The 12,619-nt window shown below is 29.2% G+C and overlaps 4 protein-coding genes across 12 annotated transcripts; 1 reads left to right on the top strand and 3 right to left on the bottom strand.

Annotated features, from left to right (window-relative positions):
* Window positions 1-9: 9 nt before the first annotated feature.
* LOC122572707 (U6 snRNA phosphodiesterase) lies at window positions 10-1,675 on the bottom strand. Its single transcript, XM_043738035.1, has 4 exons — window positions 1,305-1,675; window positions 830-972; window positions 421-758; window positions 10-272 (listed from the first exon to the last, which is right to left on the bottom strand). Exons 1-4 carry the CDS (start codon window positions 1,394-1,396, stop codon window positions 84-86), a joined length of 762 nt encoding a protein of 253 aa, XP_043593970.1. The 5' UTR covers window positions 1,397-1,675; the 3' UTR covers window positions 10-83.
* A 170-nt stretch (window positions 1,676-1,845) lies between these two features.
* On the bottom strand, window positions 1,846-3,665 carry LOC122573175 (zinc finger CCHC-type and RNA-binding motif-containing protein 1-like). Of its 2 annotated transcripts, none has more exons than XM_043739220.1 (5): window positions 3,528-3,665; window positions 2,998-3,162; window positions 2,550-2,661; window positions 2,172-2,480; window positions 1,846-2,106 (listed from the first exon to the last, which is right to left on the bottom strand). In XM_043739220.1, the coding sequence occupies exons 2-5, from the start codon at window positions 3,108-3,110 to the stop codon at window positions 1,969-1,971; spliced, it is 672 nt and encodes a 223-aa protein (XP_043595155.1). In that variant the 5' UTR covers window positions 3,111-3,162; window positions 3,528-3,665; the 3' UTR covers window positions 1,846-1,968. The 2 variants fall into 2 exon arrangements, with proteins under 2 accessions (XP_043595155.1, XP_043595156.1); XM_043739221.1 differs by lacking the exon at window positions 3,528-3,665 and adding an exon at window positions 3,266-3,284.
* A 378-nt stretch (window positions 3,666-4,043) lies between these two features.
* Window positions 4,044-7,099, bottom strand: LOC122572307 (D-glucuronyl C5-epimerase B). The gene is made up of 7 exons (XM_043737134.1): window positions 6,943-7,099; window positions 6,758-6,852; window positions 6,509-6,656; window positions 6,250-6,378; window positions 5,470-6,183; window positions 5,211-5,398; window positions 4,044-5,112 (listed from the first exon to the last, which is right to left on the bottom strand). The coding sequence occupies exons 3-7, from the start codon at window positions 6,647-6,649 to the stop codon at window positions 4,581-4,583; spliced, it is 1,704 nt and encodes a 567-aa protein (XP_043593069.1). The 5' UTR covers window positions 6,650-6,656; window positions 6,758-6,852; window positions 6,943-7,099; the 3' UTR covers window positions 4,044-4,580.
* Window positions 7,100-7,598: 499 nt separating this feature from the next.
* Window positions 7,599-12,485, top strand: LOC122572305 (centrosome-associated zinc finger protein CP190). 8 transcript variants are annotated; one of them, XM_043737125.1, is made up of 7 exons: window positions 7,666-7,797; window positions 7,917-8,166; window positions 8,548-8,576; window positions 8,916-9,087; window positions 9,209-9,348; window positions 9,424-9,684; window positions 9,811-12,485. In XM_043737125.1, the coding sequence occupies exons 2-7, from the start codon at window positions 8,044-8,046 to the stop codon at window positions 11,807-11,809; spliced, it is 2,724 nt and encodes a 907-aa protein (XP_043593060.1). In that variant the 5' UTR covers window positions 7,666-7,797; window positions 7,917-8,043; the 3' UTR covers window positions 11,810-12,485. The 8 variants fall into 8 exon arrangements, with proteins under 8 accessions (XP_043593061.1, XP_043593060.1, XP_043593067.1 ...); XM_043737130.1 differs by lacking the exon at window positions 7,666-7,797 and adding an exon at window positions 8,194-8,305 and having other exon boundaries at window positions 7,813-8,106; window positions 8,548-8,612; XM_043737127.1 differs by lacking the exon at window positions 7,666-7,797 and adding an exon at window positions 8,194-8,306 and having other exon boundaries at window positions 7,813-8,106.
* The last annotated feature ends 134 nt before the right edge of the window (window positions 12,486-12,619 follow it).

Here is a 12,619-nt window from a genome sequence, read left to right as displayed (position 1 = left end):
TTAAAAAAATTGTTATTATATTATAGCGTAACTTTTTTATTATCAGTATTTTACATTTAATTCGTATCAATTATTATTATTTGCTACCTCAGTTTAAATACATATAACTTGTTTCCAATCTTAAGATATATTTTAGTGACATTTATATATCTTGCCTCTGCATGTTCGATCAAAAATTGATTTAATTTAATAGTCAAAAAGTGTGCTTGATCGTCTAGAACTGACAGTTCGTTGCCAAGACACCATAAAAAACTTACATGATAAGAAGAATCCTAAATGTGAAAAATGATAATTTATTATCATTATTATCGTATTATAATTGCTTATGTTATAAAGCGATAAATATAAAACTTTAACAAAAAATAACTTGTTGCACTTTTGTGTAACATATATAATCATTGTTTGAAATATGTTACTTACTTCATAAAAAGCTGGTAAATCATATTCAGCAAGCAACTTATTAACATTTTTTACAAAATGACCAAGGACTCCTTTACGATCGATACATTCTATCCCAAGAAATGTTCGAGTTTTTTCTTCGTTAGTATATGCCCGTACATTTAGAAGCTCCAAATTAAACTGATCTGTCTGCTCACATAACTTCCTGGTCTCCTCTACGAAGGATTCAATCCAATGAAACTTTAAAATTAAAGTTCTTGATAGACTAATATGAAACTGCTCAGAAAATATATTACATTTAACTGGCACTTCTCCCAAAACTGAAAACATCCATGAGAGCATGTCCTCGCTGGGTTCATCTGGAATTTAAGGTAGCTATAATGACTTTATTCTTGTAATTAAAACATATATACCTTTATTAAATACTAACAGTCAATATAAATTAACGTGGCCCAGTTACCACGTTCATGTTTAAAACTTCTTACTCTTCCCTCATGTTGTAATGGATTATCATCTACTTCTTCATGATGAGGAACACCTTTCCATGCTGTAATGCTTCTAGGCAAAGGTAATCTAAAAAATAAAAGTTATTTTCTATGATTTTTTTTAGTACAAATATTTAGTTTACTAAAATATTTTTTTAGCTATTTATTTCGAATTTAAATCTCCGAAGTCTAAACATAGATAATGAAGGCACATGTGATACCTTCGTGATGTGATAAATCGTTAAATCTGTTTATAAAAGTTAAAAAATAAATTTATCAAATATATATTTCTCAATGCATACATACTGCAAAAATGAATAGTTATTCCAATTATAAACATACCTAACAATTTATTAAAATGTATTTGAATACTTATAAGAAATCGTAAGTATAATAATTATAAAAACCAAAGACAGATACCGTTTAGAATTTTCCTCAGATTTAGTGTTATCGTTAATTTCATCTTCTTCAGAATCAGAAGCGTACGTACTTAGCAAATCTAAACCTGACATAGTGTATAATATTTGTAATTAACTTAAATCTTTCATCCTTTGAGGTTATATTTTGAGATTATTTATAACTAATTGTTCGATTTTTTATTTTTTCAAAATACAGTCATGTTTTGGTAATATTTAATCCTTGTTGTTCGAAATACATTGAGTTTAAGGATTATAAGTATAAAGAAAATAGTAATATTAAAATTTCTTTTAATGACTTTCGAATGGCATTTGTAAGGTTAAGTTTTCCAATCTACTAACGTAAGCTACAATCATACTAACATAACATAACGCAAAATAAAATAACATATATAGTACATACTATGTTAATATATACACACATATATACACTTGATTTATTGTACAAACTAATTAAATAACTTTTGTTGCATTTAATTACTAAATATGAAACAAAATAAAATTTCAATTAAAAACTGAAGTTGATTTTATAAATTTATTGCAATTTCTACACGAGTCAATGAATTGTTAATTTACAAATATATATATATACAAACAATATTTTACAAACTTAATATTAAACATTCTTTAAACTTACATTACATTACATTACATTACATTACATTTACTTATTCACTAAAATCTTCTTCATCACTAAAATATTGGTTCTTCTTATATCTTTTGCCAGATTTATGAACTGATCTACTTTCCTCCTCATATTCCTTATTTTCTAATCGGTGATTATTTTCTAATTCTTTTTGTCTTTGCTATAATATACATATAGATAATAAATACAAATATTTATTATATTTGGATCACATTAATACATTACCTCCAACGCAATAGCAGCGCTTAATGTTTCTACTTCTTCATCCCAATTATCCTCTGTTGATTCATCATCACTATTTTTATTAAAATCGTTTGTTTGGTGAGTATTAGCTTTATGTTTTTTTCTGATTCTAATCTTTTTTAATGGTGGATTTCTTGGTCCTAATGTATTGTTCCTACAATTGTATGATAAATGTCCTTCTTCACCACATTCATAACATTGAGACTTATCTGGATAGTCTCTGCGACGTATAAATTCAGTACTCCTTCCATTATCTACTGCTATGGAACTTTTTATTGTACGACCACCTATCTGTTAGAAAATAATGTATGAAAAATAAGTTAGGATGAATATTATTACATAAGAAAAATTACAGTTCACCTCTGTGTTATTTAAGTTTTTCGCACAACTGATAGCATCCTCTGGAGTAAGAAACAATACAAATGCAACACCTCGACTTCTTCTTGTAATTCTGTTTTTCATTACTGTCACTCTAAAGATAAAAAAGGTTACACTTCAAATATGTATAAGATTATATTTTAAATTATTTGATGTACATGTAATGTAAAAAATTTCTTTTATTCTCTATGTATTGAAAATTTTTATATTTTATTAAAATCAAGATACATAAGAAAATTTAATCTGAAAATATGTGAGGATTAAGAATGTAGTAAACAATAATTTTTATACAATTTTTGATGAAAGGATAAAGGTAGAATATCAGGATAAATGAAATATATAAAATATTTAAATAATATATTTCTACAATAATATATTTAATAAATTAATAAAAAATTAAAAAGTTAGCTACTTAAATTTTATAACTCACTTTACAATTTTGCCATAACTCTGTAAAAGTTGATGTATATCATTATTTGTTAATGAAAAAGGTAAATTTGAGATATAAACTGTTGATTTACTTGGAACTACTCCGCCACTCATTTTTACATATTAAATTTCGATTATTATTTATGACGCTTGTGTTTAATTTAACCTGAAATATAAGAATAGAAAAAATGATAGTTATAAAGTTAAAATGTTATAAAATGTTTGTCATGCTTTGTATTTCACTTATTTTCTCTTATAGAAAAATTTACATTCAGTGACGCATTCAATAATTATGATTTTATACTAATACTTATTTCTTGCAAGCAAAACTGCTTTTTTGCTCCATTTAAAAAACTATTTATTATATTAGCAATTAAGTCATAAATACAATTAACAATAATATAATACGTTTCGTAAATTGAATTTAAAAATCTTTTCCCGTAATTCAAAACGTATATAATTCGATATGACATATTTCAGTAATATTTCAATTTTATATTAAACAATAACAACTACGTTAAAAATACTCACAAAAAATCGTTATAATTACTTATACGCTAAGTAATATTAATTTTTGCATACATATTGAAACAACCGTCTTGTAAACTAGAAGAACATATACCATAAACTAAGCTGTCAGTAGTACCAACATGTAACAGACCATACACATTCACAAGCATACATTCAAATCAAATGAAATAAGTTTGATTCTTTCTTAAATTATATATATTTAGGGAAAAATTAGGTTAAAAACTTACTTATGAACAGGTACAAAAAATTTATAAATAAAATAATTTCATTTTATTTGTTAAATTGGTATCACACATGTATAAGTTCTAATAAAATTTCATATAAAGATAGTATAATATACAAAAAAAGCTTCAAAATGTATTACAATCAAAATGTATTACTCGAAACAACTTTTTATTTAATTTAAATAATTTGCATTAAAGATATGAAATTTATCTTAATCTATACATTTGTTAAAAATAAAACATTCAAATATTCAAAGGAATGTAATACATAACATTGAAATTAAAAAATGTATATTTATAAAATAGTTTAAATGTTGAGTTTAATTCTTTAAGTACAAAATTTACATGTAACGCAATTACATATATCATTCCATTATATCTACAAATTAAGTTTCATAAGTCATGTTCAGGGATGGTTTTTTCTAAATATTAATTTAAAATATCTGAAATACTCTAAATAGGCATTTTATTTGTTATAATTAAATGAAATAAATTACTTTTAAATGTAATAATACGCTTGTCTTTTTAAATATACGTAGTTTTAGCTATTAAATACTAAATTTGACATTTTGCTATGATGGGATAGCCAAGTACATACGCAGCATCCATTAATAACGAACAAATGTCATGAATTTGATTGTTACTGTTTCCATGTAACAACAATTACATAAAAAGATAAGTATAGTTTGGTCCACTTTATTCTGTGACTATTTTTTTTATTTACAAAATGTATGATACAAAATAGAGCAGACGGAACGAAATATTAAATATCAATAAATTAAAAATAAAAGTGAATGCAAAAATCAATTTATCGCTAAAGGATAGTATGTTAATTGTGTGCAGCTCTCTTACCATTCATGTAACCTATCCATCGTTCTGCTGTAGTAGTAAAAATCGGATCATTGTCGATCGAATTTAAAAGAAGAAGTTGATTAATATGAGTAGAATGATAATCCCATCTAGCTAAATTTGGAGCAGTTTTTAACGTAAAATGACGTAAATCATATGTAGTACCAGAACCTGTATCGTATAGCGTTAACATGTTTTTCAAGGATGTCATACCCTGATTAAAAAGGCGAGATGCTTCTACCGCATCCTTACCTGTTGCTATGCTTTTTAGATCATACAAACCAATTAAAGAATAAATAAATCCATTAAGTATAAATGAAGAGGGTGTCGTAGGGTATTCTTCGTACCACACGTATTTGCTTAAAAATATTGCAGCTACGCCGCCTTTACTAGAAGATACCTTAAAAGGTTGCAAACCTCTAATAGCAGCTTGCAAATATTTTTCTTCGCCCGAATGATAATATGCTCGTGCTAATACAGAAATTGCATGTCCTTGGCCCATACTAGAATACCTGTAAAAATATGCATTTAAATAAATATATCGTGATAATATATATATATATATATATATATATATATATAAACTAAATAATTTATTAAAATGAAATACCATCCAGGTTCAAGGGTAGCCATTCCAGGGGCTACTTTTCTTCTGACAGGATTTGCCCATCCACCAGAACTAATGTTCTGGTTACTAACAAACCATCTAGCTGCATCATAGAATTGTTCCATGTGTTCGCTTGTAGATAATGTTACATTATCAATCATTCCAGATCCATACAATGTAATTTTCACGATCTGTAAAATAGATCATTCTTAACATTTATTTTTTTTACTATCTTATAGCAGTTGTTAAGTATATACATTACCTTTAATTTCGAGCGAGACATTTTCTTTTTATTTTTATCATTTAAGTATAAACCTTTCTGTAAATCTATTACTAGGTCTCTAGTGAATCTTCTCCATTGATGATTAATTTGACCAATTCCATAATAAACGTGATTGTTATATATATGCAATACTATGTTACTAGTAACATAATGAAGATAATACGTTTCTTTTCTTTCTCTAGATTGCAATGTGATCATAATGCTTCCATTATCTTTAATATTAAAATCCCATTTCAATACAAAATCAAGTACATGATCTAATTTTAAGGTAATACCAGATGTACTAGTTTCTGGTGTTGCAAATCTCATTACGTGACTGTTAACATGTTTATCAAATATTCTAGATGCAATAGATCCTTGAGGTATAATCCATTCTCTTTTAACTTTGTCAGAGTCATCTATCACTTTTCTGTGAGGTTCTGGTTCTGTCAAATTTTTGCTATAATGTGATAATCCAAATTGAGCAATTTGAGTAGGATAATAATATCCCTGACTCTCCCATTGAGTAGATATTGGTACTCCGTCATTTCCACTAATACATTTAACACGTTCTCGAACTTCAACATTATAATTTTCAAAGGTCATAAACACTCCTCTGGGATCATATTTTCCTTTAGGATTAACGATTTTGGAATAACTGTGTAACCATTCAAATCTTTCTAAGCCATCATACGTGGCTAATTTTCCATAAATCTGATGTATTTTAAACATATTAGTATCTTCTTGTGATTAATCATTTACTTTACTTTTACTGCTTACCTCAAAATATTTATGAATAAATGAAAATGGTATGTAAACTTCATCTCCTTCTTTACGACATCCAATAGAATAATCACCATTTATATGACAATCTATCTCCTGATATCCAGTTTCTAAATTTACTCGGTCCTGTATATATAAAAAAAAATAATAATGATAAATAATAAATATTATTATTGTATAAAATTTCTATACCAAATAATTTTATAGAAATAATAATGTATGTTACATTTATATATTTGACTCAAATTATGCTTACTTTATGCTGAAATTTTGATTTCCAATCAGTGTTTTTAAAAAACGATGGGCTGCCACAATTATTCCATGATGTCAATATTGAACTTAATACTGCAACTATTATTACAAGTAATAATGTTTTAAAGTTCAACCTCATCATCATATAAAACCTGTTAGTTTGAATGAAAATGATTTTTTATAAATAATGTCAATACATAGGAAGATTAATTTTATAAAGTATAAATAATATTGCTATGCAATGCTTACTTACAAGATATTATTAAAATTCTTGCCTTCCTATCTGTTAAAAACAGCTTCGATTAAAGATAAATATTTTTTCCCCCATTTTTTTTAAATTATAGAATTCTAAAAGGAGATAAAGTCATTTCTTTAAAAACAACAAGAAACAAATGGTAGCAACCGATGACAACTTTTAAAATGCATGTATGTGTTCACCTTTTTTATGGATATTCCCTTTACATTTTCCACCAAGGACTTTATACGTTTAATCACCGATGGTTATCGATGTTAGCTATTGTTTCATACATTCCATTCATAATATCGTCTGCAGTAACCAAAATGTTGTATCTGTTCTCGTTAATTGCATTGTCTATTTTGTAAAAAAAATTGTATGCATTCTTGATTATAGTGTCAGTAGCATTACATAAATTCCCTAGAATTCGTTTGCGAAATATTAACTATGGGTAAAGTTTCAGTGGTTTTAAGAAATCTCGATTATATTGAAGAAATTTGAAGAACAGTTTGCATATTTGCGTGTGTATCAATTTGTAACATTTTGCATGAATTTTGTATATTATAATATGCATTGTGAAGAAATATTTTTAAATACTCTAAACTTTAATGTGATATAAATAATAAAAATCTTTTGTTTACAAATTCGATTGATTATTGATAATATTTAAAACTATTAACAGCCATTCTTCGCCATAAGTTCGTATTGCCCATTCTCGTAGTTCATTCGTTACCTTCCATCTAAATTTATAAAACTAATTATATTTTTTCCATGTAAATTCTCTCTGCTTTCATCGTATGGAATCATACACAATAATACAAAAATATCTTTTTTCTGCATTATGCAGATTACACAAAATATGAGCAATCGTGGTTTATAGTAGCGATTCATAATTCTATGGTTGAAGGTTTCTTTATATCCTGTCACTGTGTGATCAGTTGATACGTATAACTCCATCTGTGAGTCGTGATATACAATGGAATGTTCAATATTACTTGTGTACTAAGGAAATTTATAAGAGATGGAGCTGAGAGGAATATCGAAATATTGTTAAATAGGTATGTGCAATACATCCACAGGGTATTTTGAATTTGTATATATTCGAAATAACCATTAATATGCTCGACTTTGATCGTGAAAGAAAGATGGGCATCATTATTAAACTTCCATTTTTCAGCGTTCCGCAAAGTATGCGCTGATACTTTCGTCAGAAGCCTCTTTTACTTCTTTTCATTTGCATAGCATTCTTCTTTTTGCAATATTTTAGTCTAATCGAATTTCGAAGCGATCACAGCAATGTATATATGGTGATATACATGCTAAAGAATTTTTACGTTAGCGTACTTCGTTTGCTACTAGTCGCTACTGTAAGTCACACAACCATATTCCGATGCCAATGGACCCCGCTGATGCACTATTATTATAATGTTAGATATGAAACTTTTGATTTTTAGAAGCCAGTCAGGTTAAGTTACTACTAAGTAATTAGTTGGGGAATAATTTCCCTTTGTGACATGGATTATATGGCATTTGAGTCACAAATACGAAGAGATTATTCTCAAGAATGTTAAGTAATATTTGTAGCCTTTGAAATAGCATGTGTGGTGTAAATAATTTTTTTTCATACGATACTATATAATCTTGTAATTAATAGTTAACTTCTAACATTTGTGAGTAATGTAACCGAAAAGATTTGAAATTTCTCTTCATATATTTTTTTTGTTAGAGAATAAAATCATAGTGTAGTATCTTATAATTTAATTTTAAAGATTCAGATCGTGATATCTTTCATTCTTCTCTTATTACAGGATTTGGTCCACGTGGGTTTTCAGCATAAGTAAATATAATAAATAGTTAAACTTTATAATATCAGGTAAAGAAATGTAATATAGTTTATTAGATTAATATAAAATATTAATCTAATAATTTAATTTTCTTATAAACAGCATATTATAGTAAAAGAAATGATTTATTTTGTACTACGGTATATATGTATTTTCTAATACTTAATTTTTGTTACTAATTTTATTAATGTATCTTGAAGATAATATTAAACAGCTACATACTAATATTTTAATTAATCTTTCCATAAAAAATATTAGTGAAAGATTTATTAAATAGTGATGAATCTTTCAAAAAGAATCTTTCAAAAGCTTTTTTTTAACTAATAACACAGGTGTACAATGGAAACAGCAAATCAGGAAAAACTACTTCCTTCACGGGGATTGAAGCAAGTGAAGGTAGATAACTGGGGGATTTTCTTTCTTCAAAGACTTCAACAGCTTTATTTTGAAGAAGAATTGCTTGATCTTACAATCAGGTTTCCCACCAGTGATATCACTGTTCAGGTATTAATCTTGTACATTCCTTATTTATATTTAAAAATTGTTATTAAATATTTAAAATTAAATATTTCTTCACTATTTATTGTTATATTCAGTTCAAAGAACTTCTTCATTAATACTTCAGGCTCATCGTTTAGTCGTAACAACATGCACAGATTATTTTGTGCGACTTGAACGTGAACAAAAAGAAAAAGATAAAAAGTTTGATGGAGTAATTATCATGCCACCAGATATGCCATATGAATGTGTGAAGTCAATTATAAGGTAAATTTTAACACAGTTTGTATAGCAAATAACGTTATCACACTTGTAATATACATACAAATAATACTTTTGTAGTTTTATGTACACTGGACAATTAGAGTATTGGATTTCTGAGCAACAAGCTTTGTATCGTACAGCACAGAAAATGAACATGACTGTTTTAACTAAATTACTTGATGCACAATTTAATACTGCTTCTCTGCAAAATGAACAAATAGTGAAATGCAATACCCGACCCATAATAGCAGTTTCAAAGCCTTCAACATCTAGCACAAAAGCAACAACTACTTCCACTTCATCCTCAGGGCTGTCAAATCAGCCATTACCAGGTAGAAAGTAAGTATGTCTGCATATAGATTAGAGATTCAAATACTCATTCTAGTTACAAATAATTTAGTTACGTATATAAATTTAACTCTTCAATTTTACATGTACAAAAACATTTGCTTTTTATTATGTTAGACTCCCTATATGGAAAAGGAAGTTAGATACACCACAAAGTATGCCATCGGTTAATTATGAAATGCGAACATTCCACGGGATGCCGTCGACAAATAGGCCTACAGAGGTAACTCCTGGACCTTCCCGATTTGATCTCCCCGAAGCTGAAGAGTTTGCGCTCGGGGTGTTCTCGTCATTCGATGACATTACGTATAATACAAAGCCTATCGTTCAAGCTCCAGACAAATATAAAAGAGATAATTCGCCTAGTGGTAAATGTTCCCCAGACAGAGACAGTAAAAATGATACAACCGAAGATGAGGAAGATGACAGTCATACAAACGAGAAGAGTTTGAAGGAAATGAATTCCGACGATGATTGGTCCGTGACTAGATGTTTCCAAAGGGGTCAAGATACGCAGCCATCGCCATCTAAAAGAGTGCGATTTGATCTCGAAGAAAAAGAAAACATGGAAAAGGGGAAACGAACGAACTCAGAAGACTCGATCAATAATCACGCAAAGATTATTCGAGAAGTATTGAAGAAATACCCCCATTTAGTGAAAAATAACAAGAATATACGTTTGAAAATCATGCAAAAAGAAGCAAAGTCTTCGGATAGTAATTCAGCATGCAAGACAAAAGTCTCTTACGTAGTTTTGAAGTCTGATCACCTGATGTCAAGCAATAACAGCGACGAAACCGAGGCAAAGAGTAACGGGAGCGTAGATGGTGGCGAGACTGGACCTTGGAAATGTAACAAGTGTGATTTAGAAGAGGAGTATACAAACTACTATATGTACAGAAGACACATGCAGGATGTACATGATGAAAAATTTGATATGCGAGTTTGCGAACACTGTGGTTATAAAGCAATCAAACGAAACATCCTGATGTATCATCTTTATACAAAACACAATGTGCCTCCTCCAAAAAGCATGAGTTTTCCAAAATGCCAAGCATGTTCTTATGTGGCACTATCGGAAGCGTTTTTGGTGAGGCATCAAATCAACCATAATCACCGACCAACGTCGCGTCAACATTCATCATCTATCGAAGAGATTCAGTGCATACAATGTTCACAAACGTTTAAAGACGTTACCGAATTGACGACCCATGAAATTAATACGGGCCATGGAAACTTGCCGGATGGCAAAAAGAAGGGACATCGTTGCACTCATTGTGGTAAAGTTTTTGTACAAGCTACGAATTTGCAAGTTCATATCGATTGCGTGCACAAAGATCTGCGGGATTCGGATGCAGCTTCAGTCTCTATGCCAACGATTTCTTTAGAACCTTCTTCAGAAGCGGAAGCCTTGAGTCACGTGGCTAGTGGTATAGCGGCATCCTTAGGTGTTGGAGATAGCGTTTCCTCGGAACCTCAGGATGGAGCTTCGAACGTATCGGAATATATTGTACCGGAGATGCAGTTAAATAATATTTCGCACGAAATGACTTACAACACGCACGAGCTGGACGGGCAACATATGATAATGCTGATTGACAATGACAACTACCAACAACAGGAAAATGATCAACAGCAGCAGCCACAACAGCTAAACATTACCGATAACGAACAAATTGTAATGCAAGGTACGGAGGATGGGATGATCGTTTACATTCACGGAAACGAAGAAGTAGAACGGCAAACGTACGAGAATTATCAGTCGGAAGAACTTACCGAAGAAACTGAGGAGATAGTGGAGGAAGTGGTTGAAGAAGTTGAGGAAAAAGTGATGGAGGAGGAAATGCAAGTTGAACAGTCGGAAATATTGGAGGAATGCAGTTCTGATCAGGTAGAAGAAGTTATACAATACGTGGAAGAACAGACAGAAATAGTGGAATATGATGAACAATGCAGCGAACAGAGTAACAGTGTAGGCGAATCGCAGGAATCGGTTATGATCATTGAAGAGGAGCATCTTGAGGGAGAACAAGAGGTGGAAAAAAATGATAAGCAAACTAAAGCGAATAGCTTCACAGAATGGGATGATGATAGTAGAGAATTAGCTGATTCATAAATAATATTATTATTATTATATTAACTTTGTCACACCTTATGTTTGATCAATATCCGTGACTAACAAAATGGCATGTTTGAATTGCATTTCATTTTGCTTCTTTCTTCATTTTTTGCATAGTAAGTGATTGAAGATTGTTATACAGGACATTTTCTACTTTTCTGGCAAGATTGTAGATCATGCTCCACAATCCTGTCGGAAAGTAGAAACACCTTGTATATACAGATATAAAAGAAGCAATGTAAATGAATTATTTCATTTTTAGAGTATATGTAGAGTCATAAGCTTCAATTAATTCGTGCAAATTAATTTTATCTTCAACATTTATCTTAAAACAAATGTTTGTATATACAGCTTACAAACTGATATATATATATATATATATATATATATATATATATATATATATATATATGTATGTATGTATGTATGATTGTATTCAATCGTTAGAGATTTAAGAAACGAAAGAGGAAAAGTGGAAGAACTGTTTATGAATTTTTCTTAATTACCACATAATTGCAATTTTCAATTCCTCTGAATATATAGTTGCACAAACGTGTGGCAGTGGACAAATATGAAATGCAGAAAATGAGGGGACATGAATGTCGAATTTTTGATTAATTCCTAACTGCACATGTTCAATGCAAATATTTAGAAATAAAGAGATTAAAAGTAATACGTTTCTTTCAGAGATTCTTTCTTAGATTTTATAATTTTGAATTTGGTGATTATTCATGATAATTGGTATATATCTTTCGTATTTTGCGTTCGCATAAACATAACATACCAAAATAAAAGATCGTAGTCAAT

This window comes from Bombus pyrosoma, linkage group LG11 (genome assembly GCF_014825855.1).
Source record: "Bombus pyrosoma isolate SC7728 linkage group LG11, ASM1482585v1, whole genome shotgun sequence".
Classification (NCBI taxonomy): Eukaryota; Metazoa; Arthropoda; class Insecta; order Hymenoptera; family Apidae; genus Bombus; species Bombus pyrosoma.
This window is presented reverse-complemented; position numbering and strand designations above follow the sequence as displayed.

What these genes read in the sequence shown, in the direction of transcription:
- LOC122572305 (XM_043737125.1), top strand. Translation starts at nt 8,044, where the DNA reads ATGGTGATATACATGCTAAAGAATTTTTACGTTAGCGTACTTCGTTTG. An exon ending in CCAGTGATATCACTGTTCAG is followed by an intron (nt 9,088 to 9,208) that starts GTATTAATCTTG and finishes TTAATACTTCAG; the next exon opens with GCTCATCGTTTAGTCGTAAC. An exon ending in CAGCCATTACCAGGTAGAAA is followed by an intron (nt 9,685 to 9,810) that starts GTAAGTATGTCT and finishes TTATTATGTTAG; the next exon opens with ACTCCCTATATGGAAAAGGA.
- LOC122572707 (XM_043738035.1), bottom strand. Translation starts at nt 1,396, where the DNA reads ATGTCAGGTTTAGATTTGCTAAGTACGTACGCTTCTGATTCTGAAGAA. An exon ending in TCTGAGGAAAATTCTAAACG is followed by an intron (nt 973 to 1,304) that starts GTATCTGTCTTT and finishes TTTATTTTTTAG; the next exon opens with ATTACCTTTGCCTAGAAGCA. An exon ending in CACGTTAATTTATATTGACT is followed by an intron (nt 759 to 829) that starts GTTAGTATTTAA and finishes CTTAAATTCCAG; the next exon opens with ATGAACCCAGCGAGGACATG.
- LOC122572307 (XM_043737134.1), bottom strand. Translation starts at nt 6,649, where the DNA reads ATGATGATGAGGTTGAACTTTAAAACATTATTACTTGTAATAATAGTT. An exon ending in AATCAAAATTTCAGCATAAA is followed by an intron (nt 6,379 to 6,508) that starts GTAAGCATAATT and finishes TTATATATACAG; the next exon opens with GACCGAGTAAATTTAGAAAC. An exon ending in TGTCTCGCTCGAAATTAAAG is followed by an intron (nt 5,399 to 5,469) that starts GTAATGTATATA and finishes TCTATTTTACAG; the next exon opens with ATCGTGAAAATTACATTGTA.
- LOC122573175 (XM_043739220.1), bottom strand. Translation starts at nt 3,110, where the DNA reads ATGAGTGGCGGAGTAGTTCCAAGTAAATCAACAGTTTATATCTCAAAT. An exon ending in AGTTATGGCAAAATTGTAAA is followed by an intron (nt 2,662 to 2,997) that starts GTGAGTTATAAA and finishes TTTTATCTTTAG; the next exon opens with AGTGACAGTAATGAAAAACA. An exon ending in AAAACTTAAATAACACAGAG is followed by an intron (nt 2,481 to 2,549) that starts GTGAACTGTAAT and finishes ATTTTCTAACAG; the next exon opens with ATAGGTGGTCGTACAATAAA.